Source organism: Cupressus sempervirens, chromosome 1, assembly GCF_028749045.1.
Source record: "Cupressus sempervirens isolate cs-2001-9-10 chromosome 1, ASM2874904v1, whole genome shotgun sequence".
Classification (NCBI taxonomy): Eukaryota; Viridiplantae; Streptophyta; class Pinopsida; order Cupressales; family Cupressaceae; genus Cupressus; species Cupressus sempervirens.
Window position 1 is genome coordinate 201,232,116 of NC_143118.1, and position 26,635 is coordinate 201,258,750.

Here is a 26,635-nt window from a genome sequence, read left to right on the forward strand (position 1 = left end):
ATCAGACACACTCATTCCATCCTGCTGACTGTGCTTTAATATATTATGTTACATGGGTAAATGTGCTCTGAATCTTGGGAGTGAATGAATGATCTCACAGATATGGGAATGATCCTTATATGTTTAGATTATTATTGCTTTGATGAAGAGTCTATTATCCCAGCCTTTGTAGATTTTAATTCTTGCCACAAAATATTTGATAAATTGTAAATGATTTTGCCTTACTTTCTAGACATCAATGATAATCTTTTGAGAATACTCTAACACTATGATATCAGTAAATCGAGTCTCAAATTTACTTCACAAATGGTGGCCTCAAATATGTGAAAATTTGGGCTCCATCGCGTTGTATAGAAGAAAGACTTTTCTCTAAATTCTCCTGTTCAACACCATATGACTCAAATATGACCGAGATGAATATCTTATTCGTGGCTTCTGTTTGCATGTATAATGCTCGAGTATTGGTCAAACTTGGAAAGTGAGAGTAAATAAGACATCATTATATTTACCAAGTTCAGAGTTTTGGCATGAACAAGGCAGGGTGGAATGCATAAAATATAACATTTTAAGTTTTAATACTACAATTATATTTTATGTATATACTATATAGTATATGCTATTAGGATGTTTGAGAGTGGTTTCAAACTCATGGGAGCTATATTGGAGATTCTAGATTTTGGGAGACCCGAAATTTTTTTAGACTCGACCAAATTTCAGTAATCAGTATGCTTTCATCAATGTTCTTTTCTAGGTTAAAACTTCATCTCTTCTTGCTTTGCATCTTCACTCCATCCTTCTACACTTTGGTAAATTCATTTCATCACTAGTGAGCCAAAGTTGATCAAACTCATCTCTTAGATGCAAAGACATGCAAATTGCCATTGAACTAAGACTACTAGGGATAACTACCCCACTGCCAAGCGAAAAGAGGGGGCTCCCCATTGGCATTAATGGTGATGGTGTGAAAAGCTCAAAACACTAAGCAACTTCACATAATCTGAATTATGATTCCTCGATTCAATCTCTACTATATCATTTCCAATGCACGACCCTTGAGATGGTGTAATGTCAAACTCACAATCCTCATGAGTTTATGTACTTAGTCTACTTGTGGTAGAAGAAACACACGATGAGTCAATTGTCTCTATTTCAGTTTCCTTTCCTTGCATTTCTGGCTCCTTGGAATGTTTAGTGACTATTTGATGAATTCCTTGCAGTGCTTGATGTTCATTTCTTGTTTTGGCCTTTCCTTTGGTTTCATGTCTTGCAGTTCTTGAACACCTTGCATTTTTTTCCTTTGGTGTAACCACTATCAAGGCCTCTAATAAAATTTGTTGCAAGGAGTGTATGGGTGAATATCTTCATGCAGCTTTTGGGTCCCAATCATCTATCCTTTTGTGCTTTCCACTTTCTTTTCTTAGGTCAAGGTGATGACTTCTCCATTCCTTAGGTAAGTACTTCATTCCTAGTTTTATGTAGTCCTTGAGAGACATATCCGTTTGTAGACCTCCATTTTTCCAAACTTGTTGGAATTGATCAACCAACTTGGGTTTATTTCCTTTCTGATGTTACACCCTGGATGGGAATCTTGGTACTTTGGGCTTAGAATTTGTTGTACACATAAGCTTTTTTGGAATTTGATTATTGATGGATTCATTTCATTTGCCTCCTTTGTTACCATTATTGTTTACTTGTGTTAGCCTGCTCAACGGAGTCACTCTTTCTTGAGTATTATATTGCCATGGTTGGATTTATATTATCCTTGAGTTTGTAACAATCCTAGAATCACCCTCATCTTCTGCTCTTTTAAAAGTTTTCCTCATAGGATGGGAAGTTAATTAGCTCTGATACCACTTGTAATGTTCCCTTCTCAAATAACTTGTTAAATTGGGAAATTACCTTTCAAAATCAATTGCAAGAGGCTTATTTCCTTCAAATCCCAATTATTACTATGAATTATGGTCTATGATACATCTTATGAATGTTTAAATTATGCAATTGACTAGACATATATACATATATATATATTTATATATATAGATATATAGATAATGATGATATTATTAAAAGAACATTATATAGATTGGATATGGATCACTGTTGTTGATATGACTGATAACAATTATGCAAGTACGATCATGATGTTCAATATGTGTTTCTGCTAAAAGATACTACGTACTAGTCTTTCTGATTCAACTATGGAGAGTATGCTATATTATCTTCCTATCACTTATAGTGATGAGTGCTATTTCTGATCTGTCTTAATAAACCTGCAAGTTTTCTAATTTCACTTAATGTGATGCAATTTCTGTATCTGATTTCATTCCTTATATATATAATGATGATGATGATGATATCGCTTGTAGCATTATGTTGCTGTCTCTGATCACCACTTTCAAATTATGTAATGGTTTTACTCCAACAAGGCTGATGCTCTACAGACAGATCCATTGAAGGATGCAAAAAGAGATTAAGGTTTCCAAAATGATGTTTGATGGAGTGATGATTGATGGCCTTTTTATATCTTACAAATCAATTAGACAAGTTGCCTCTAAGAGACATGTTCACAATTGCCTCTTTATGCAAATTGCCTTGTAATCGTTGCCATTATTAATCTAATAGGGCCTCTTCATAACACAATCCAATCGGTTGTGTACACAAACAGTATTGATTAACAGAATCTGTCTTTATATCTAGTTTCTATCATTATTATGCAGCATACTTAACAAATCCCTTGCTTATCAATCATTATCAATGTTCATGACAAATCATTCGATTATCACTTAAGTCAACATTGCTTAAGAATATAATTAATAGAAGTCACTGTCTTCCAATTGATCGATGCTTGCCCTACTTTGTCAAGATGCTTACAATACTAATCAATGTCAGTTTCTTCCATCAATGATGCCTTAGTTGATCTGCCAATCTGCCTATAATTGATAATGTCTTATCTTTATGTATGATTAGTCCATTGGATGCTTGCTGTCCTTATTCTGATTTCTCATGATTGCTCAATTGTCCACTTCTGGATGGTTGATCTTATTGATTACTTGATTCATTGTTTGTTCTTCATGTGTGATCATTCTTGGATATGAAGTGTTACTTGATCAAATGATTAGATTGTTGGATATCAATGTGAACTTGCTTTTGTATGCTTGTTGGCTATCCATTCTAATTAGTTCATTGACTGGTGCTCCATGATGATGATTACATGATTCTAGTGAGGCTCTCTGCTATTCTCATATCTCAGGGATAATACTTAATGGATGCTCACAATGTCTTGGATATGATATTCTTGTTACCTCCTCGATGATCATGATGATTGCTAACTATCATAACGAAGGTGCCAATGTACGATGATGGTATTGATCGCTTGAATCTTCTCCAAATAAGGTTGATTTACTTAATCCAGTGAAGATGCTTCTGAAAGGGGACTTGTTCTTATGATTTTATGGGCATGTTACTTACTTTGTTCATTTGGTACGATGATTATGGCCTTGATGGTGCTGATGGAGATACCTTCCATCTTGGATTCTGATTCACCTTCATATCTCTTAATGCTACTAAGGGAAAACCATTTTATTTATAAAACTTCACGATTTTCCTTGATAGACTTTATTAATTCTTTATGCAAACCAACTACTTGAACTCTTATTTGTATGTACAATTTTCTATTAATGATCTCCTAACTAACTTGAGGCGCCCAAGATCTGCCACCCTTGACATTAGAAAGCAACTTTGATATGCATTCTAGAAGACAACAATAGAATACCACGAGTCATAACTTAGAAGTCCAAATTAAATATTACATTCATACCAGAAGCCAACAATGGAAGACCAAAAATCACAAATTTAGAATTCCATAATAGAAGCCCCTTTTTGGAATTTGAACTCAGGTCGACAATGAGAAGCCAGCATTTTAGCTAATTGAACTGAACCCTTAAATCATTATGACATTATTTTATAGCTTCTTTATTGTATCATGGCATCTATAATGATGACTTACATAATGGTCTGAAATGTCTGGGATCCAACCCTCACAAGAATTGGACTTGACTAGCTAGTTTAAGAGTTATCTCAATAATTAAAAAATCCACTTAGAGCTTGAGATGAAAAGCTGGAGTGTTGATCTCCCCTTCCAAACAATTGCATTTGGCAGGTCAAGCTCTCTCTTTCTGTTCAATCAATCTCATCAGTCATACCTTTCATGGTCAGCTGAGCGCTCATTTTCCCATTTTTCACTTCTGTTAGAGTCGATAAGTATAAGTAGAACAATTAAAAAATAATTCCCCTTGTCCTTTCTAATTTTAATCGAATCTTGAGATAATGCCTTTATTCCTCACTAATATTTTCCTGCCTCATGCTAGTTCTAAAAAAATTGTATAGTCCATGCTTCACTAATAATATTTTGCAATTTATCACCTCATAGCATTTGCAAATTCAGTTTAGTTGTGGCTCAGAGAACTGCAGATCCACTTGGCACTCCCATTTTACAAATTCAACCCTCATACTTTGGCTTCAATTAATTTGTCTCAACCATTAATGTACTATGTGTGATTTGATTTTATCCACAAATTAACTCTCATATGATTCTTTTACATACTCTCTGTAAAATTAATGTTGTACCAGTTTCAGCATGCCTTCATCTAATTACATTATCATAATGTCTTTGTGTGGCATTTGTTCCGTTCTGAAACATAGATGATTCCTCTGTGTCGGCAATTTGAGCACTATTGAATGATATGACGTTAAATTGCTTCTTTTATGCCATCATTTCAACTGCTTTCTGGAGTTACAAAATGGAACCAATTCATGTTTCTTGTCTTTGGTAGGATTATTTTGTGTCAGATGGCGAGGTGGTTTGGGATGGTGATTACGTTGATTTCATTCACATAAATGGCAAGGGTCAGCGTGTGCTTGATCACACCACTATTGACCTTTTAAAATTGAACAAGGTGAGCCATTCCTTTCTCTACTTCAAAAGGTCCTTTTTAATTCACATTTACTACTCTCTATCCAATATACACATTTGTCCAAGTCTTGTTATGTTTATTTATGTTTCTGATTGTCACATTTATGATGAATTTTTTAAATATAATTTACCATAACTTATATCTAGATGCTAATAACTGTTTTAATCTTATTATTATTTTATTCAATTATCACTGTTATTATTATTACTTGGTAAGTGGCCCCTTTAAGTACAAAAAGACCTTACCTTTGGCTTGTTGAGGGTTTTGTAGATCACACAAAAATCTTCTTTTCCATGAAAGTTACCCAGGACTTGCACCTTACTTAAATATTGAGGGGCACACTGTTGCCAAAAATATATGTAGCATGTTATTCAAATGACATTTTCTCCTGGTATTTTGTGCTCGGAATGTTGTCATTGTAGCCTCATTGATTTACCACTAAAGTTCATCCCAAATAATAAGAAGGTTTAGCATAGAGCTAAGTGGCTGTCAAAGAGAAAATCAAGCTGAGCTTGGGCCCTTAATTAGATGATGTGTACACTGTGTGCATTGCTATAATTTCAACCCCTACCTCCACTAGCTCACATTACTATTTCAAGGTAGCATAGACCCTGTGGGAACTTAAACTTCACTCATGGTATAAAATTCCTTGCTATTCAATACCTGCTTCAACAAGCAAGAAGTTGACGAATATTGATTACCTTCAGCCAACTAAATCTGTGTTTTGATGTAAAAAAAATGGTTTAAAATCTTTTGGTCATTGACAAGTCTTGTTTTGAGAAGTTTTGATGTATTTAAACTGGTTTAAGGTCTTTTGGTCATTGGCAAGTTGTCTTGTTATGAAACAGTAGTTTGAATAAAATATGATGTGTTGCTTTGTTCAGGGACTACTCTATAAAATACAACCTCTTGTTCACCTTATATGGTTCAAACTTGAGATCTTTCAATGTCGTCATGGTAATTCTAATACCACTTTTGAGTTTGACAAATCTCTCTTTTGTTGTCGCCAATAATAGTGATGATCCACTTAGCAATACAAATATTTTCAGAATCTGAAGATCCACGTGACAAGCATTGCCCTTCCTTGCACACCCCATCCCCACACAAGTTCACGGATATTTTGTGCAATAGAATTCATTAAAACATTATATTGCAGTTTCCAAAATTTTCAGGATTTTTTATGAAACATTATATTTTATGTTTCTGGGGGTCCTTAGGAGTGATTTTCAGGATATACAACATTCTTTGTGTAAGGTGATGACTTAGAGAAAAGCAGAAGCTTTCTGTTGCATATACAATTTTTCAAACACTAAGAAAGAAACTACAACCTCACAAAGGTGACCATCCTAAGGGAATTTTGTCCTGAACTATCATATGGACCAAAAGGGTCTATTGACATTTTAGATGCTTGTTCTAGCTGTGGGAGAACTAATATCCATTCATGTTATTAATGGCTTTAATACTCTTGGGTTCATTGTATGTGGGTCCATATTTTATATACTTTATGGGACACAATTAGTTATTCATGTTGTGCGAAGATAAAATAAATTTACATATCATATTGTTCATGTATGCTCACATATTGTTGTCATTGACATAATCACTCTTTTGACTTTTGAGATGTGTATGTTACTTTCAGCCATTAGCAAATACTTAACAATTTGGTCTTCCTACAATTGTTATGATGGCAATGACTCCATGTATCATTTAGATTCAATTTTGGTTGTGTTAAGAGGATAATGAATATAAAAATCACATGTAAGGCATACAACATCGAAAGATGCAGTATAGACATTCATTTGTAAAAACGAGAATATCATAGGATTCTGCAGTTTTTGTCTGAAGTTTGAACTAACAGATCCAATTCTAGGAGGCAATGTTATGTTAGTCATGGGATGTTTCAGTCTTGGTATGTTAGTCATGGGATATTTCAGTCTTGGTCTCTTTCATTCAGTGGATCAGATTCTTACCTCCAACATTCAAGGAAGATTGGCTGGCCTATTGTAAGGTCATGACTCATAGCCTCCTTTGAAATCTCCACCTTATATTTTTGCACTTATTTTGTTGTCCATCCACATAGACATGTTTAGGATTCTTTTTTCTAATTCTTTGCAGAAACCCATCATTGATATATCTCATCATACATCCAAAACTATTAGCACACCTAGAATCAACTTTGAAAGTTTCATGGAAAATTGCATGCAGGTGTAATAAAGGACAAATTGTACCTTAATTCTGATTGATTACAAGTTTCAGGTGTCTAAAATCCTATTCTAGTCTTGCCCTAATCTAAATTCAAATGGTTATTTAGAATTTTAGAGTTGAACTAAAGATAGAAAAATCAAATCCTTCTAATATTGAATCATTTAGGAATCTAAGAGTCCTCTCAAGAACACTCTAAACCTTCATGCTAATGTTGCCATTCAAAATTTTCAAACCTCTCATACCTATATTCCATGGCTGAAATCTGAAATGCCCATTGTTGAATATCCCTGAGTAATATCCACCCTTTCCTTTCAGCATTGGATTCTAATATTATTCCTCAATTCTCTAGGGCTATCCTTTTCCCAAATGCCTCTCTCTCCAAAATTTCCGTAGTTCTCAAATTCATTCCATAAAACCCTGGTTGCAAATTCAATTATTCTTGATCCCTTCTTCCTGGCATATTAGCAACATCCTTATATCCTTTTGTGCCCATTGCACAAGCACACACTGCCTAAGAAATAGGCATCCTCCTATTGTTTATTGGTAGCTGCAATACCTGGCACACACTACAGACACCCCACGTAGGATCATATACATCTGATATTTTCATGGCTGTTGATAGTTGAAACTTAAAACATATCAAATAGAGCATTTATTGATACAGTTTGCCAAACAGTCTAAAATATTTTTCTTGTCCCATAGCATAGAGGGTGAAATATCTAAAGAGCTAGAGCAGTTTCAAGGAAAGTACAGATGGAGCATGAACCAAACGGAGGAAGGATACAAGTAACTAGAAGTTTCAGAGACATAGCAGACAAAGGAGTTTAGAGCTAGACTGCAGGTTTGCCTAGTCTACCATCCAAGCAAGTGAAATTTGTCTTTTTGAGTTGTTTTGGGTTCCATTAATGTCCAACCTTAGTGCTCCATCTACATTATGACTCAGCTCCAGCCCTATTGTCTGCACCAATGCTAGATTGCATTTCTTTTACAATTACACTTAGGTCCTAGCGACTTATCTTGCTCTGGGACTTTAAATTTATGCGGTACTCTCTTCAATCCTTCCTCAACCCTTTTGTCATGTTCAACATTCAAACACTCAAGGGAAGCAACTTCTTATTTCCAATCTATTTGCTTTATACATTTGCATTTACCAGCTCATGCACATAATCTATATGAAATAAAATCTTATATGTGATAGATTGTTGTATATATACTGTTATATTTCAGTTTGTGATCAAATTTAGATAGATTAGTGCCAAAGAATGAAAGTTAATCCTCTATGCTCCATGGAGTTTCATGGATGGGGATGGTGTGGACAGCGGGAGGTGTTTCCAGTACAGGTACTCTTTAGGGCCAATTTTTAGGGGACGGCTATTTAAAAAATAGGGAAACTTTTAGATATAGAGAGAAGTTTCAAATATGCATATCGCAGCCTTCATAAAACCCTCATCATAGACATTTTAGAAGCTTAATTCATAGCATTAGCCTTGAACTGAGATTTCACATATGAATCAATAAGCAAACTAACAAAATTCAAATGCTTTCATTGAAAATATATGGTCTACTACAGAAAAAAAATGCCCAAAGTCTCCAAGTTTCAAGCGTGCAATGACATAAAATTAAAATGTAAATAGTAGACATACTATAACTAAACTACTAAATGGTAAAACAAAACATAGAATGTCCATAATAATCATAATGTCAAGATATAAGAAAATTTATGGCTGTACATAAAAAACACATGGTAAGTTTAGGAATTTAAATCAAAATCAGAACTGGAGTCTAAGTCACTGCCAGGACGAGGGTCTTTCTCAACCAATGGAACTCCAACCAATCCTAGAGGTGTGTCATCCTCCCCAATTCCCAAAACATCTTCAGGATGGACATCCCAACATAAGGCTGGAGCCTAGCAATGCTCAACGGTTTGTCAATCCTTTAACCGCAGTACATTATGAACAACCACTAACTTTTCCGATCATTTAGAAGTAAATTGTTCCTCTTGACTAATTGGATGAAGCTATATGTGGACCAATTCCTCTTTGCAGTAGAGAAACTTGAAACCTATGAAAGAAGACGAACAAGTATTCTCAGCTCTAGTGCATCCCTACCATGCCACATCCACCATCCGATATAATTATTATGAGCTAATGTAGCTCTATCTATCCTCGCCTCTGGTCTATCAAAGGTTGGACTATGAATATTGGTGAATGCAATCCACTAAGCGCAAAATTTAGTAGCATCATCTTCATTGTACGTTTTGAAAGGGCCTTAAAGAAGTCTTCCTTCCCTTGAGCTCAACACGAAAAAACTTTTTAATTAGTGAAGAAATATGAGATCTACTTTGCTATTTAAAATTTAAATTGAAAACTGGAGAATCACCTCTTCATCACTAAATGGAGTCGCTCTTCCAGGTCTCAGTGCATACCATTTGGGATTGAGAGCATAGGCTGTCATATGAAGTAGCGTGTTCATACTTCATAGTGTTCCACCATTGCATCACAATGACCTAAGATGCTTTTCATTAAATCCCAAAGTAGGGTCTCTGCTATGAACAACTTTCTTGATCTACCCAAGCATGCTATCAAAGATCTCATAAATCTCTCCAAGGTTAGGAGAGTCAATATCAACATATCTAATGACCCGCATTATAGGCTCAACGAAGGAGCAAATCTATTTGGAAATGCAAACGAGGTACAAGCTAAAAACATCTTAATTTTTGAAAGTAAATGATAAAACCAAAAACACCAAAATCAGAAATAAACTAATAAAATCAGAAATACTGATTTTCTTACCTCATTGTGGACCACCAATTATCATCTTGAACTTTTTGCTTCATACTTCTTCCCTCCGTTGTGTTTCACTCATGTCATCTACCCCACTCTGCATTGACCACCATGGATTATAGACCCTTCTAGACCTCAAGCATCCTCTTCAACAAAATAAAGTAGATGCCATATCTAGTATCCATTGGCTTGAGTAATTTCGTCTTTGAAATTGTCCTAAATAATGCAAGAGAAGTGTGATGGTTATTGTTGATGCAAAAGTCTGCACCCCTGCTCGACATGTTATCCTTGGGCAACCTTTTGTAACATGGAAACAACCTCCAAGTGTGGAATTTTCTCTTTGAGGTTGAATCTCCAGAGAAGGCCAACTTCCTTACAATCATGATGCATCTAAATTACCATTTTGAGGGAAAAGGGAGAGAATGCATGGAATTAAAATGCTGAAATTAAAGGGGGTGATGCACTAGATTGAAATTTGGTTACAATCTCTGTCCATGAATGTAGTTAACATCAATAAAACACCCAAATACACAAATCTCAACTCAATTCTATCTTCTAAGAACTTGTATATAGGTTAGAACAGATTAGATGCTGAAAGGAAATGGATTTTCACTATACAAAAACTACCAGCAGAATAAACACGAGACACAAACCTCAGAAATAGAAAAGAAACATTCACTACAAGGCATTCAAAATGCACAAGATAGTAGAATGGAAAGAAGAGGTAAAACTGAGAATTTCATTAATGGTAGGCAAAGGAATGCATTTACAGAGCATACTGCTGCTGAAAAAATGCAAATAGAGAAGAACTCAGAAAAATAATTACAAACTATCTTTTAAAGAATTCAACTATAACTCGAATGAAACCATGAAGTTCAAAATCCAACCACTAGAGCTGAGTTACAGAGAACAATAATTGAAAATTAGAAGGAAATTTGATCATGAAATACAACTTGCCCATAGAAGTGACAGGAAAAGCCAAAAGGAATGCATCCAACACATAAGAGGATAAATATGACAGAATCATATCTCTGCAAGTAATAAAAAGGCATGGAGATACCTTAGTGCCATCAAACAAGGCCCCAAAAGTCGCACAACGATAAGGAACCGGCCTTGGAAGAGTGTTGTGGATGCAAATAACCTAAATGCACCGCTGTCAAAAATGTGGGATGTGATAACACGTAGTGTTAACCCACCTGCGTACACGTATAGAGTTGACCTGTGTGGAAAAGATCATATCTTCCCAGAAAATGTGATGACCATCGATGAAGATCCTTCATATTTGAATGAACAACCAAGATGTAGCAAAAGAACACCCAATGAGTGATTAAAACACCACCATTGATGAAGATAAGCTTTAAATCCAACGGTTGGTGCTATTTCGCAAGAGGGAAAAAGGAAGCATTGCGAAATAGAGCAAAGTAGTTAACATATGAAGGTTTTGCTATTTCACAAAGGGTGGAAAAGTGACTTTGTGAAATAGCGAAACATGGATAACATAAAATGTTAACCCTTCAATTTTAGCATGTTAACCCTCTACAAAGAAAACAACCAATTGAAGTTTTCTCAGATCGGTTATATGTGATGGGTTAAATGGGGGCAAAAATAGCCAACAAAAATTCTGCAACCAGCAAAACTACAAAGCTTGCTATCTCGAGGAGGGAATAGCTGTGCTTGTGCACTTCTTGAAAAGTTGGAAAAACCTACTCTACTATGTACAAGTATTTACAATTACAAAAAATTAAACAAAGCCATTAACTGGCTTGTTGAAGTAGAAGCCCTTCCTCACAAGTTGATTTCTTGTTCCATGCATGTGGGCAGTCAAATAGATTAGCAAGTATGACCATACTGCTGCATGGAATACCTCCCCAATGCTGAAAACAATGAAGCTTTCCAGCACTAGGACATTGTCACTTTGAGCAAGACTTACTTGCTCCTTTTTTTGGAACTCACCCTTATGCTTAAAAGTAAGCATGATTGAGGGCAACATGCTGATTTGTTGCAGAGCTAGATGCCTTATGGGGCATCCTCTTGATGGCTCCGGGTTTAAGCAATCAACCTTGACTACGCTAATGTGCTCTGTAATGGTAGCATCCAACTGGTTTGGAAGCGGATCCTCCTTATCTTGTGAAGAAATGATCTCCACATCTTCTTAATGCTGCTTGTGGACCACGTCCTTGGGAGCTACTGGTATGGTGTAAATCTCCACTTGATGCTGTTGCAACTCATTATCTTCAGATGAAGAAGCTAATTGCTTAATGTCCATGGATGAGCAAAACAATTCCAGCTCATCCCAAAAGTTATCTTCATTAGAATCCTTTTGCTCTACTATAGTAAAATGCATAGGTTGAGGGACAACCTCATGCATATTAGCATGTTCTTCCTCAAGAACATAGCTATCCTTGAGGCTCTCTTTTCCATCCTCCACATCATGGAAGTCTGTCTTTTGCAACATTTGATCTTCTTCTTCATCTTCCAGCGGAAAAACCTTATTTTCTTCTAAAGGCTCAAAAGCCATTATTTGTTCTTCCTCAAGAAAAGGAAAAACCTTATTTCTTTTCTCTTCCTCGACAAAAGAGGGAAGCTCTTTAGATAAGAGGATTGGATCCTCTTCCTTTTTCTCAACAGCTACCTCTTTGTCCTCCTCGATAAGCTGCAACAACTCCCATGGTAGTTTTTTGGGCTTTTCTTCACTCTCCCAAAATGACATATCAAGATCATTAGGAGTCCATACAACCGGTCCACCCTCAAAGAGTGAAATGGTAATAGGCATGGAAGACTCATAGGGCCATCTTTTTGCACGGGGAGTGGAGAAGTTACAACAATAGGCACTTGTAATGGAGGGGGCTTCTTGAAGCTAGGAATAACATATCTTGGAGAAGGTGCTGCCTCCACTTCTTTGGTCTGAAAATGAGCTAACTTGAGCCTAATTTCCTCTTCTTTTGCTGCAGAAACTTGCATAGCAAGTTTCTCAAGATGTTTGTATTTCTCCCTCTCTTCTTCTTACTGTTGGAGATAGGCTTGGTATGCCATCTCCTCCTGTTTTCTCTATATCTCCTACCACCTCTCAATCTCATCAAGTTGCCTATCACAGACCAGCAAATGCTCATTTTGTCCATGAAGCCACATGTCCATTCGCCTGCTCTATTCATAAAATTTCATGTCTATCTGCTTTTGGAATTCCAACATCATATCTTCAATCTTCTTATATGGGGATGTTGGTATTGGTGGAGTAGGGGTACTAGGAGAGTAGTAATTTTGAGCATACTAGCTATAACCAACTTGAGGTTGAGATTGGAATTGGTAGTATGAGGGCTGAGGAACAACATTTTCATAATATGGGGGTGAATAATAGTTATTTTTATGAAATGGGTTCATTGTTAGAGCTTCATAAAAATTGCAAATTTATAGAAACTTTGGAAATCACAAAAGATCAAGAATGATCTTTACATACCAGCACTGTTTCTTGTTGAAACCAATAGATTTGCACTATAGTCACCATGGGTGTTTGATGGAATGCCTATGAAGGCTGATTTCACTGAGAAAACACCCAAATTCTCAATGAATGAATTGTTAACTGGCTACCAACAGACTTATGTAGCTGAATTTGTGTCCTACTGGGCGTGCCAAAAAATGTTGACACAAAAGTTTGCACACCTGCCTGACGTGTTATCTTTGGGTGACCTTGTGTAACATGGAAACAACCTCCAAGTGTGGGACTTGCGCTCTGAGGTTGAATCTTCGGAGAAGGCCAACTTCCTTACAAGTGGGATGCATCTAAACTAAGCTTGGGAGGAAAAGGGGGAAGGATACATGAAAGTAAAATGTTGAAGGGGAAGGGGGTGATGCACAAGATTGAACTATGGTTACAATCTCTAACTGCACTACACATCAATAAAACTGTCAAAACATACACAACTCTCAACTCTCTTTTATCTCCTAAAGATTCATATGCAGATTTGAACAAATGAGATGCTACAAGGAATATGATTTCACTTATATAGCGTCCATAAGAAAGTAGATACAACATACAAGCTTGAGAAAATAAGAAAATACAACATTTAGCATAAGGCAAGCAATATGCATAGATACAAAATGGTGAGAATAGGTAAAAAATAGAGAATTATATTATTGTAAGGCATACAGAGCACAAATGCTGCTGCAAAGAACCAAAGAAGAACCCTTAGAAATATTTACAAACTTGCCTTTATAGATTAGGCATAACTCATATTTTTACATGAAGTTTAAACCCCAACTAGACTGGAGTTAAATTACAGAGAAGAGCAATTATAAAATATCAATGTGAATCTGATCAAGTGAACAACTTGCTCATGGAAGTGATAGGAAGAGACCAAAATGAATGTACTCAGCTATTGGAAAGATCAAATCCAAGAGATGTGGTCATTGCAAGTATTAAACAAGCATGGAGATACATTAGCGCCATTGAACAAGGCCCCAAAAGCCGCCCAACAATAAAGAACCGGCCTTGGAAGAGTGTTGTGGGCGCAAGTAACCAAAATGTGTCACTATCAAAAAATGCGAGATGGGATAACATGCAGTATTAACCTCCTCGCATACACCTATAGAGTTGACCCATATGGAAAAGATCAGATCTTCCAAGAAAATGTGATGACCATTGATGAAGATCCTTCATATTGGAATGAATGGCCAAGATGCAACAAAAGAACCCCCAATGCATGATTAAAACACCAACTTTGATGAAGATAAGCTCTTAAATCCAACGGTTGGTGCTATTTTACAAGAAGACAAAGGAAGCATTGTGAAATAGCACAAAGTGGTTAACGCAGGAAGGTTTCGCTATTTTGCAGAGGGCAAAAAAGTGACTTTGCGAAATAGCGAAATGCGGATAACATGAAATGTTAACCTTGCAATTTTAGCGTGTTAACCCTCTGTAAAGAAAACAACCCATTGAAGTTTTCTCAGATCAGTTATATGTGATGGGTTGAATGGGGGTAAAAATAGCCAATAGTTACAAATAAACATTTGCACATCTCTAGTCTCTACACTATTGCCTTCACCCAATCAATTTTCCCAATGTACTTCAAGGTATTGATCAATGCAAACATGCAACATGGGGTCCAAAAGATGTGCTTATAAAGACCATTCACCATCAATCCAACTAATTTACACATTTGGGATGAATCAATGACTACTTGGACAATATTACTGGCCCCAATCTCTTCTTTAGCATCTCTCAAAATTTGAAATCAGAAGGATGCATCCTTCCTTTTTCTCTGAACAATCTATAGCTCTAAGAACATAAGAGTTTGTTGTGCTAGTGAGAATAAGTTTGACGAGTGATCGATGTTTGATACAAGTCCACCCATCCATGATTATCAACCATCCATCCCTTAACAGTGATCATTTCATACCCTCCATTAAAATACTCACTTTGGAATACTCTATCAAGAAGGGTGGTGTGTAGTTTAGTTGCTCCAGATAACACAAATGAGGTACCACCAATGTAGATATTATATTATTTTTGCACATTTGTCTAATATATGATGAACATGAGACATGGAATGGTACAACATAAGGATAAAGACATTTAGCAGACATGATTTAACCACCTCTCATGCTTGCAAATTAACAAATCAGCAACATTTGTTTCTCTCTTAGTCTTCTTTGCCTTCCCTTTACTAGAAGTGGGTGTACCACTTTCTACTCTATGAGAAGAGTCATCCTTTAATTTATAGTCACTGACAAACTAGCTCACACATTCTCTAGTAAAGTTTGTTGTCGGTAAATTCTATATTGTAGCCAACGGGTAGAATAGTATCCGAAAAGGCGTGTGATGGTCGAGTCACCCCTTCGGGAAAGTATATGTACACCATCTGGAAGGGACTTTAGAATCATGTAATCATTGTAATCATCATTGGAAACATTGTAATGAGCATATTGCATATATGAATAAAATATTTGTTCTGTGTTATATCTTACTATACTATATGCGATAAGTATCCTTTTACCCTGTACAGTAAAAATTTGGCAAAGTTGCCAGTTGAACTTGGAACAAAGGAAATGTTATGAAGATTAATGCCGAATTTGCTTAACAAGAATAGGAATAAGATAAAAGATAAGGATGAAATACGTACAACACAAGAAGTTTTAATTTTAGCATAACAGGCGGAACGCAGATAGAAGCTTCAGCAAATTGCCGACAGACACTGAGGGGGTGAAGGGGCACTGACGGAGGGAGTGCGTTCACCTAATAGATCGAGGAGTGCCAAGGAATTGCTAGAAGAGACTCGACAGTGATTAAATTTGGTGGAAGAGACAAGGGAGGAGTTTCTTAACTTGTATATGCCGAGGGTAGAGAATCCAGATGGAAGGGGAAGTAACTTGCATGGCTCAAAGTGCCAAAGGAGCACAAGTGTGAAGTGAACTCTTCGTTCTCGATACAGCCGACGAACGGATACAAGGAGAGAATCAAACAACTTCGCTTGAAGAAGATCTTTTCTCACCAGGTAACGCAGATGTTGGAAGTAGGATGGTTGTTCGAAGTAGCGCGGTTGTGCAGAGCAGTGCGGGTGCTCAGAACAACGTAGGTGCTCAGCAGGTACCTCAAAATTAGAAGAAAGTAGTAATGGCAGGACCAAACGAGAAGTTGCCAAATTTTAATGGTGACAAGATGATACATCCGATCAGACACTGCAAGACATGTGAAACAATATGGCTGGCAAATGGTGTAACGGACGAGGATGATTGGGTTTGATAGTTTTTACAACAACCCTGCGAGGTGTGGCAATTGATTGGTTTACAAATGCGGATCCTCAAAAATTGACTACATGGGTAGATGTCAGAGAGGAGTTCATAGTAGAGTTCTGACTACTATGGGATGATAACAAAATTGTAGCAGAAATATACAACACAAAGCAAGGGAAAAACGAAATGGTCTGTGCCTATGCAAGACGGCTAAAAGAGTTGGTGGGAAAGATGGAGAGCCAACCGGCCGACGGATTGAAGAAATGATGGTTTGTTGAGGGGTTACAACCAACTCTGAAGAAGAAAATGAAGATTGTACCTCCAACATCCTACACAGATGCGTATAATCGAGCGCTGGATCTAGAGAGTGAACAGAAAACAAGCAAGAAGAAGAGCACAAGTAAAGGTGTCATACGGCAGTAAGAGTGACACTTGGCTCAGTGTACCCAGGAGTTGGAAGTAGAGAAGGTGGCACAGGTGGCTAGCAAGGTCAGATTGGCTAAGGAGACAGTATTGTGTTAGCAGAGGCTACAGGTGCAATGTGTTTTTGGAGACCAGTTTGGTGCAGGCACGGGACAAATGTGAAAGTGGTGTGATGGAAAAAGATCTATCCTGTTATAGTTAGTCATAGTTAATGTATTCCATTTTGTTAATCTGTCTCGGATATTTGTAATTATTGTCTAGAGACGACTTTACTTTTTGGGGGAGATGATGTTGTCGGTAAATTCTATACTGTAGCCGACGGGTAGAATAGTATCCAAAAGGGCGCGTGACGGTTGAGTTACCCCTTCGGGAAAGTATATATACACCGTCCGGAAGGGACTTTAGAATCATGTAATCATTGTAATCATCATTGGAAACATTGTAATGAGCATATTGCATATATAAATAAAGTATCTATTCTGTGTTATATCTTACTATACTACATGCGATAAGTATCCTTTTACCTTGTACAGTAAACAAAGTCATTGTTTTTAATGTCTTCCCCTCAACGTGCAATCTAGTTGACTCAAGTTTTCATGCTTGTGTTATTTTCTTGCAACCTTTCGCCCCTTGACCACCTATCCAAAAGAGATGGCAATGGACTCTAGTATATTTGCCTCTGTATTGTTATTTTCTTGCAACCTTTCATCCCTTGACCACCTACCAAGTCTTGTAGCAAATTGTAGGAGACGCTTCTGAGGTTGAATGTGCCTTTTGCAATTTGTTTGAGGGCTTTGGAAAAGCACTCAAATTGGTTAGAGGTTGTGCCCATACTACATTCAGATTGCTTGAAAACCCCCCAATGGCTGCCATAATACTAGGCCTATTCCTATGAGACGTTTCTTCTATTTCAACTTCCACACTTTTAATACTCTCCTCACTCCCACTGCTGCTCATGATTTTATTCTTTTTAAAATGTCAAATAGAGCTGCAACTTCAAAAATAATAATAATAAACTCACAATACTCTCCTTATGTGTTGCAAAATTTGAAAAACTCTAACAGAAAAGCCAAAAACAAATGGAAAATGGAATATATACCTCTACCGAAGACCATTTGATGTCAAAACCTCCTCCTGCAACTGCTGTTCATTCCCTCACAGCTGATTCTCCTTCGCTTCTTACCAAACTACAATAGGCTCATCTTGTTGAAGACCAAACTTAGGGAGCATCAGACAAAACAAGAGAATCTTGTTGGAAACATTGACTGCAACTCTACTTTCTCTCAATGGAGTAAAGGACAATAGTAGTTTGCTTCTTATTCGATGAAGTGATGGGATCTTTGAAGCTTTGTCCTACTAAAGACCAAAACTCGGTAAGCATTTGTCAAAGCTAGAGAACCTTCTTGGAAACATTGATATATTGCCATGAACTTTTTTAGAATGAAGCACATGTGGACTTTAGCTCGGTTGAGTGGTACCAAACTAGATTGCAGGCAATTAGCACTTCAATTATCATACAAAATTCCAGTAGACTTATCCTTGGAACATTGATTGTACCTCTATGCTCTACCTTTGTGGACGAAGGGTAATGGTAGCCTGCTTTTTACTTAACCAACTAATAGGACTTGAACCAAGATGAAAATTGAAGCCTGCATAAGACTTTCAATCACCTTTGTGAAACCCATCAAAATAGGAGATTTGTATCACTCATAACAATCTCTTATGCCAAATTTGCAAGTGCCTCACAAATACCAAAGTATCCCCTTGGCCATTTTTTGATAAGTAGTGAGATTCTTTCTAAAACTGAGATCAAGCCAGCAACAGATGTAAGCTCAGGTCCACTATAAGTATCAAAAGCTCCCAACTAGTTTCCTGAAGTACATTGTTAATTGAGCTTTGACTCTTTTTGACAGGGTTTGATATGCTTTAATGCTCATTTTGTGTTGGAATTTGTTATTTTTCCTAAGCTATATTTAGTTTTTAGATATTTTTTTGCCATGCAAGTAGTAATCATCTAGGGGGATAGACTTATAACTTTTTTCTATACCTCTCCCTAGTTAAGCGAGAGATCTTGTTGTACTCAAATTTTTGGCCCATACTCATATATTGAGCAACTAGATCTTCTAAATCTAGTGGAACTTTCTAACCTGTACTTATCAAGTTTAGTACAAAAATTTGGTTGTAACCAAAATGTCTTACTGTGGAAATTATCTCCTACTTATCAATTGATGAGCTTCAGGGGCTTTCTAATGAATGGTTCATGAGGCACAACACTTGGTGAAGGTTTGCAAATGTGGTTGCAAGCTTTGGGTTTAACCATGGAGGAAACTCCGTAGTTAAGCGCGCTCAGGCTGAAGTAGTACTGGGATGGGTGACCTCTCGGGAAGTCCCAGTGCTTCACCCCTAGGAGCATCACCTAGATCCAATGAGTGTTAAGTGTTCCATTTATTCTCATGAGAGATGGATTCATGATGAATCGCTACTCATGAAACATGGGTCAATGAGTTTGACGCAAAATCACACAGTTAAATTCTGCTAGCAATATCACAATTTGACTTGCTTTGGAAATTATCTCCTACTTATCAATTGATGAGCTTCAAGGGCTTTCTAATGAATGGTTCATAAGGCACAACACTTGGTGAAGGTCTTGCAAATGGGGTTGCAAGCTTTGGGTTTAACCATGGAGGAAACTCCATAGTTAAGCCCGCTCAGGTTGGAGTAGTACTGGGATGGGTAACCTCCTGAGAAGTCCCGATGCTTCACCCCTATGATCATCACCTAGATCCAATGAGTGTTAAGTGTTCCATTTATTCTCATGAGAGATGGATTCATGATGAATCACTACTCATGAAACATGGGTCAATGAGTTTGACTTAGAATCACATAGTTAAATCCTGATAAGATAAGATAAGATAATGATATTAATGTGCATGAAATATTATTGTGATAGCAATATCACAATTTGACTTGTTGTGGAAATTATTATCAACCAAAATGTTTGTTCAGCATAAAGGTAAGCAAATTGTTAATTTGGAAAGAATTTCACTTCTCAATCCATTAAAATATGAGGGATTCAAGAAAAAAGGATGCTTGCAAAGGAGATCCCATTTGGGATTCCATTACTACTTTCTTGTGTCACCATTGTGAGATTGTTATGTTAATAATGCCTTCCATTTTCATTTTGTGTGTTTGTGTTGCATGAGAGGGAAAATATTCAAGTTAATATGCAAGGTTTGATTTGGTTAAACCATGGACAAATTGTGATATTGATATCAAGATTCAACTATGTAGTTTTTTGTGTCGAACTCATTGACCCATGTTTCATGAGTAGTGGTTCACAGGAATCCCTCTCTCATGAGAATGAATGGAACACTTAGCACTCATTGCATCTAGGTGATGCTCATAGAGGTGAAGCACCAGGACTTCAGGAGGTCGCCAAATCGCAGTATTACTCCATTTGGAGTGCACTTAATTATGGAGTTTCTTCCATGGTTAAGCCCACTCTACTTGCAACCCCATAAAACCTTCAGCAAGTGTTGTGTCTTATGAAACATTCGTTAGAAAGTCCTTTAAGCTCATCAATTGGTAAGCCGGAGATATTTTCCATAGAAAATCAAATTGTGATATTGCTATCAAGATTTAACTGTGTAGTTTGTTGAGTCAAATTCATTGACCCATGTTTCGTGTTAGTGGTTCACAAGAACCCATCTTTCTGAGAATGAACGGAATACTTAGCTGGAGTAGTACTAGGACGACTAATCTCCTAGGAAGTCTTGGTGCTTCACCTCTGTCAGCATCACCTAGATGCAAATTGTGCTAAGTGTGTAGGAAACTTGCACTCAAGATGGAGTAGTATTGGAATGGGTGTTTGTTGATGTCAGTTTTGTACCACTACATAACATATAGCAATTGAACACTTGATATGGGATATCAAACACTCAATTCCTTTCTTGAAAAGTTAATACTCATGAAGACATGAGAAAAACTCCAATGTTCCTTACATTTGTGGATACTAACTCAGTTATATCGATGTGATTTGCTAGTAATCACGTAGGCAGCCTTACTTTGTTCATTCAAGGATGACTTCGGTTTTGGGATGATGGTGATGATGGGTTTGTAAAATATACGAGTGCTAGATAATGTTGATGGTGGTGATGTGGGGGTGTGTCTACCAATGATGCTTCTCCTTACTTCCTCAAAGCTCCAAATACTAAACTACTCGCTGCTCTACTCCTACTCCTATGAATGGAAAGATTAGCAAATGGACGGGGATCGAATCTGATGAAAGTTAACCAGTAGCTCTACCTCCATAGATGCAATGATTCAAGGGAAAATGACTAGATTACCATGCAAGGCTTCCTAACAAGCCACTAGGATGCTAGTGGCCTAGTTTGTAGATCCCTATCAAACATCCACTAATATCACCATGCAACTATTCATCTACTCTTACTCTTAGCAACTTTCTCAAAATGAAATCTATTTTAACAACTTCAAAGGAAATCTAACTTTAACTATTGGAAGTAGAAACCATGTAATAACACCAAATATTCTTAATCACCATGCAAGTCATAACAATGATAAAGAGAGGCAATTTTGGTATTATCTTAGCAACAATTTTCTCCGACCCCTTGCAAATGAGAGCAAATGGCCTTATATAGAAGCCAAAATTTACAACCGACGATAGAGATAAAGAGGCAAAACCAACGATCCAGATTGGATCCTAGAAACCCTAATTAGGGTTGCCACCCCATCAGCCAATGAGAAGACGCCACCTCATCAATGGACCAATGAAAAAAAAGAAAAGTGGCAACCAATGAAAAGGCACCAAAATGGCAGCCAATTAGAATCAGACACCTATCCTACCCATGGAAAAGGAGAATTTGCCACTTGGGCTTACATCAAATGATATTCTAATATAGTTCTACCATTTTCTTTCATCTTTTTAGCCAAAGTAATGAACTTGACTAGCTTGTCGTTGACTTCCTTCATGGAAGAGCAAGGTGTATGTTTCATTTTGAGCTCTGCTGAATTCATTATGCTGCTTGCAGTGTCTTCTCATGGTCCTTCTCATATGCTTTTGCATATCCGATAAAGGTATTGAGGGAGGCAAGGGTGCCCAAATGTTTCTTCTTGATGGCAAACTTCCCCAACTCATCCAATCTCGATCCGAAATCTATCTCATTGATGTTCTCCTCTTTGATATCTTCAAAATCAAGTGCAGCCCCAATGTCACTCATCATGGTTGAAATGGAAGTGTCAACACCTGGGCTATGCTGTGCAATCTCACTCTGCACCTCTTCAAATATTCTCAATTTGATAGTCAAGGCAACAAACCAAGACTCCACTGTACTCAATCCTTCTTCATCTACCAACTTGGCTCTTTCGAAATATTTCTCCGGTAGCTCAATGAATGCCTCTAGTTTGGGAATAGCTAAATCCTTGACTAGAAGGAAATCCTTCCATTCACCTTCAAATGTTCTGAATTTATCTCTAATAGCCACTAATGACTTGAATGTCAAGACAAAGGAAGGCAAGAAGTTTCCCTTGTCTTGAATTGTATCATGGATCCAATCCTTGACTTCACGGAGCTGAGCCGATATCTCTTCTATGTTGCTCTAGCTATCTTGAGGAAGGGCTGCCTGGTGCAACTGTTGGATAAGCTGGCAATCTCTTCAATACTTGTTCTCGGTCTCCAACTTTATGATCTTTTCATTTGCCTTCCTCAACCTTTCTCTAATTGACAATATGCCCTCTTGGATCTCCTCACATTCCATGTCATCCGTGTTTCTTCCCAAGTTATGCTCTACTATCTCATATTCCTAAGCTAAAATTTTATCCAATGCCTTGTTAACCGTTGGTATGGCAATTAGAACCTTTGGTGACTATCACTGTCGCTCCTGATTACCTTTGCCATCATTTCTACAATTTGTTTTTGGCTCTCGCTATCACCCTTTTCCATTAATCCTTGGATGTCCTCAACTGTTTGGGCAGTCACTACCTTGCCTCTCGGCATAAGCATTTGCCTTAACCATAGTGGTGTAATGTATCTCCCCAAATCTAGATTTGGTTCGATTAGCCGATCATCACCAACGGCCGTAGGCGCCTGGCTTACTTCCTCAATATTAATTGGCCCATCTTCTCCACTAGTAACTGCCATGTCGTCTCCATGTTGATTCTCTGAGAGAGGAGAGTACTTGGTGCTATTATTGTAACCACTTGATTCTGAATCAGAGCTCACCTCTACTGCGACCCGTTGTTCACTTGTGTTATCTTCTTGACCTCTAGCCTCAATTATACTTTCCCTTGATGGCGCTGCATTCTGTCTCTTTGTTGGAGGTTCCTAATGTTCTTTACCCTTTTCACCCTCCAAACCTCTCTTCTTGCTTCTAACTGTTCCTTGCTACTGGCTACTGCCCTCACCTTTCTGTCCGACTGATTCCGTTGGACCTTCCTTTGGCTTCATCTTCTCATAAGTAAGGTGCACCCTTTGACTTTATAATTTTCTCAACTTCCCATTGTACCACAACTCAGTGTGTAAATCAACTGTTCTTGTAACTACCTCCAAGGAAGGATCTTGATGATCATTCCAATCCATTGGATTCAACTTTGTTCCATCTACTGTACCATAATCTTCTCTCAGCACATTTTCATTATCTTCTAGTTGATCGGGAATATCAAGGCCTCTCCATCTGATTGCCCTCATCATGTTCGCTGACAATCTTGAGAAAGCTAGCTTTCTCACATGAAATTCATCTTGTGCATTGTCCCATAAATCTTCTATAATAGGAACATGTTTGAATGTATTTCCATGAGATGCCTTGATAAGACCATTAAGATCAAATCCTTGCCTTGCTCTATACCATGCTAGATGATACCATTCCAATTCTTTCTCCGCGGGTGTAAAGGCAACATGATTGGGACAACTATGATTGCCAATTCCAAATGAGAAGGTAATGCCTATCTCACCTTTGAGTTTCATCATTCTGTCATAATGCTCAAGTTGCGTAGCCAATTCCATCAAAACTACCTTGTCGGGTGGGTACCTTGGAAGTCTCTTGGGACATATTGTGCTTCCTGCTACTCTAATATAAGTGAATTGTGGAAATTGGATGAACCAACTCCCATACTTCTTGACTTTTGCTTCTACTTCCATGGAGAGTCTCTTAGCAGGTGTCCCTTGCAATATCCTTACCGTTTTCATGGCAAAGACATCACAAAATATCTTATAGTCTTGTTGTTGTGCAAGTGAAGTTGTAGATAGCATTCATGCACCAAACATTGCCCCAACTCATTACCAATTACTCCTAAGGCCTTAAGTCTCGGATTTTCACACAACCTCGCAATCAAATAGAATAGATAGGATGCCATATAGAATTGCTTTTGATTTTGCACGGTCCTAAGTTGCAATTCTAGATTCTCGCTTATGATCCGAGCCCAATCAAATCTTCTTTTTCCTTTTTCAATTTCATCAATAAAGAAGTACATCCAATTTTCGAATTGCATACCTTGAGCTAGGCCTATGATCCGGTTCAGAAGCACAATGAGGTCGCCATACTCCGATTTGAAGTCTGACACGGTGAGCCTTGATGATCTATTAACTCCTTTCTTGCCTTCATGTAGCCAATCCTACTTTAGATGAATGAAATAAACCTCTTGGTTATCCTGAAATAACTTAGCCGCCTGGTCCATCATTACCACTGTCATGCTTTTGTACTGAGGGATGTTAAATGCTTCTTTGATCACTTGTCCGTTGATGTTGGCCAACACTCTCTATTTACCGTATAGGGTAAAAAGATCAACACATGTAGTATAACACGATTCAACGCAGAACGGATACTTTATTCATATATGCACTCAATGTTTACAATTTGAATATAATGACTACAATGATCACAATGATGATTCCAAAGTCCATCTCGGACGTGTACATGTACCCTTCTGAAGGGGTGACTCAAGTGTCATGCGCCCGTTCGGATACTACTCTACCCGTCGGCTACATTATACATTTTACCGACAACATCATTCCCCCCAAAACAAAAGTCGTCTCTAGACGACGATACAACAATACTCAAAATAAACAAAATACATCAGTGCATAAATACTAGACAGAGGGATGCGTCCCAGGCATAGTGGTTGTTTGTGTCCTCAACTCATTTGGCTCCGCCCGTAGCTTGTAGACCTGTTCTTTCCTAATCTTCAGTTCTGCTTCTGCTTCCATCTGAAGCTCTAGGGATGATTGCATCATCTCTCCGACTTCTCCCAACTCTTTTTCTACTGCCAACTAACTTTGTCTGACTAATAGGGCTGTTCTCTCGAATTCCCAGGCTGCCCTGTCAGATTCCCAGGCTGCCCTCTCTAAAGCTAACCTGGCAACTAACTCCTCCCGAGCTCTCTCAGCTACTACCTGATCCGCCTGACTCCTCCGAAGAGTGGAGTACGCCTCCCTGTGTAACTTCACTATCTCATGAGCCAAAGCCTCTACCTGGCTCTCCATACCAGGATCTCTCGTTGTGGCCCAGTCCTACCGCATCTCCGCAGTCTCTACATCTGGCCATCCCCTCTCCTCAAAACAAACTGTAAAGGCAGCTCGACATCCCAACCTCATGAAAGATATGATTTCCTCCAGCTCCTTCACCATTGACTCCAATGCCTAAGTTTCTGTCGAATTTAACACCTGGTGAGCCTGAGATGCTAGAGACACTAGAGCTACTACATCGACAAGAAATGCCTCTCATCTCTATCTCGTGCACTAGAGGATGTTCTTGCTGTGCACCATAGCTTTCTCCACTGCCTTTGCCATACGCTCAACAACGCTATGCAATACTTCCTCGCTTCGTGTCTGCCCAACCTCCTATAATGGGTTCTCCGAAACTACTTCCCGTGTGGGTGTCGACAGGTATGTCACTTGAGGTGCTGGAGTTCATGGAACCATGTACTCAGGAAAGCACTCACCTTCTGGGTTCAGCTCTCTCTGGCTCGCTCAGGTGATGCTAACAGTGTCGTATCTACTGTGACTACTACATCAGAACTTACTACATCTAGTCAGGCACCCAACTCCTCGCCTGCTGATACCTCCATCACCTCTGTCTTTGTGTCCATCTCCATATTAGGTACCAATGTCTCTCTTGTATCTGGTAGAGTCTCACGAGCCGACTCCATGGGTACCTCCGTAGTTGCTATCTTCGTCGGTGACGGATGTGACTCCACTATAGCTCGTGTCTCTACGGTGAGCTGCGTCGTAGCTGAAACTGATGTCATCACCACCAACTGCCTGAACTGTCCAAACCTTGGAATACCATGTATGCCTACAGGAACCAAGTGTATTGTAGCCGAAAGCACAGGCCGCGGAAATCTCAATGGTGTAATCGTGATCACTTCTACCTCTTTGTCCTCTTCCTCTTCCCCCTCAGACCCACTCTCCTCTAAAGATGTCTCCTCTCGGCCACTATCTATGTTTCCACCATCTGGCCTTGGTCACTTTTGTCCTACGGTTTTGGTGCCGAGAGTATCCAAATGCCTCCACTG

The 26,635-nt window shown here is 38.1% G+C and overlaps 1 protein-coding gene and 1 long non-coding RNA gene across 2 annotated transcripts in view; one reads left to right on the forward strand and one right to left on the reverse strand.

Annotated features, from left to right (window-relative positions):
- The window catches only part of LOC149576822 (uncharacterized), a 190,752-nt gene that overhangs the window by 152,985 nt on the left and 11,132 nt on the right, over positions 1 to 26,635 (forward strand). The window contains exon 7 of the mRNA XM_089820298.1: positions 4,833 to 4,955. Coding sequence (XP_089676424.1) covers positions 4,833 to 4,955 — 123 coding nt within the window. The remainder of the gene's footprint in view (positions 1 to 4,832; positions 4,956 to 26,635) is intronic.
- Positions 1 to 26,635, reverse strand: part of LOC149576823 (uncharacterized) — a 188,149-nt gene that overhangs the window by 149,521 nt on the left and 11,993 nt on the right. The gene's annotated exons all lie outside the window — the stretch shown is intronic.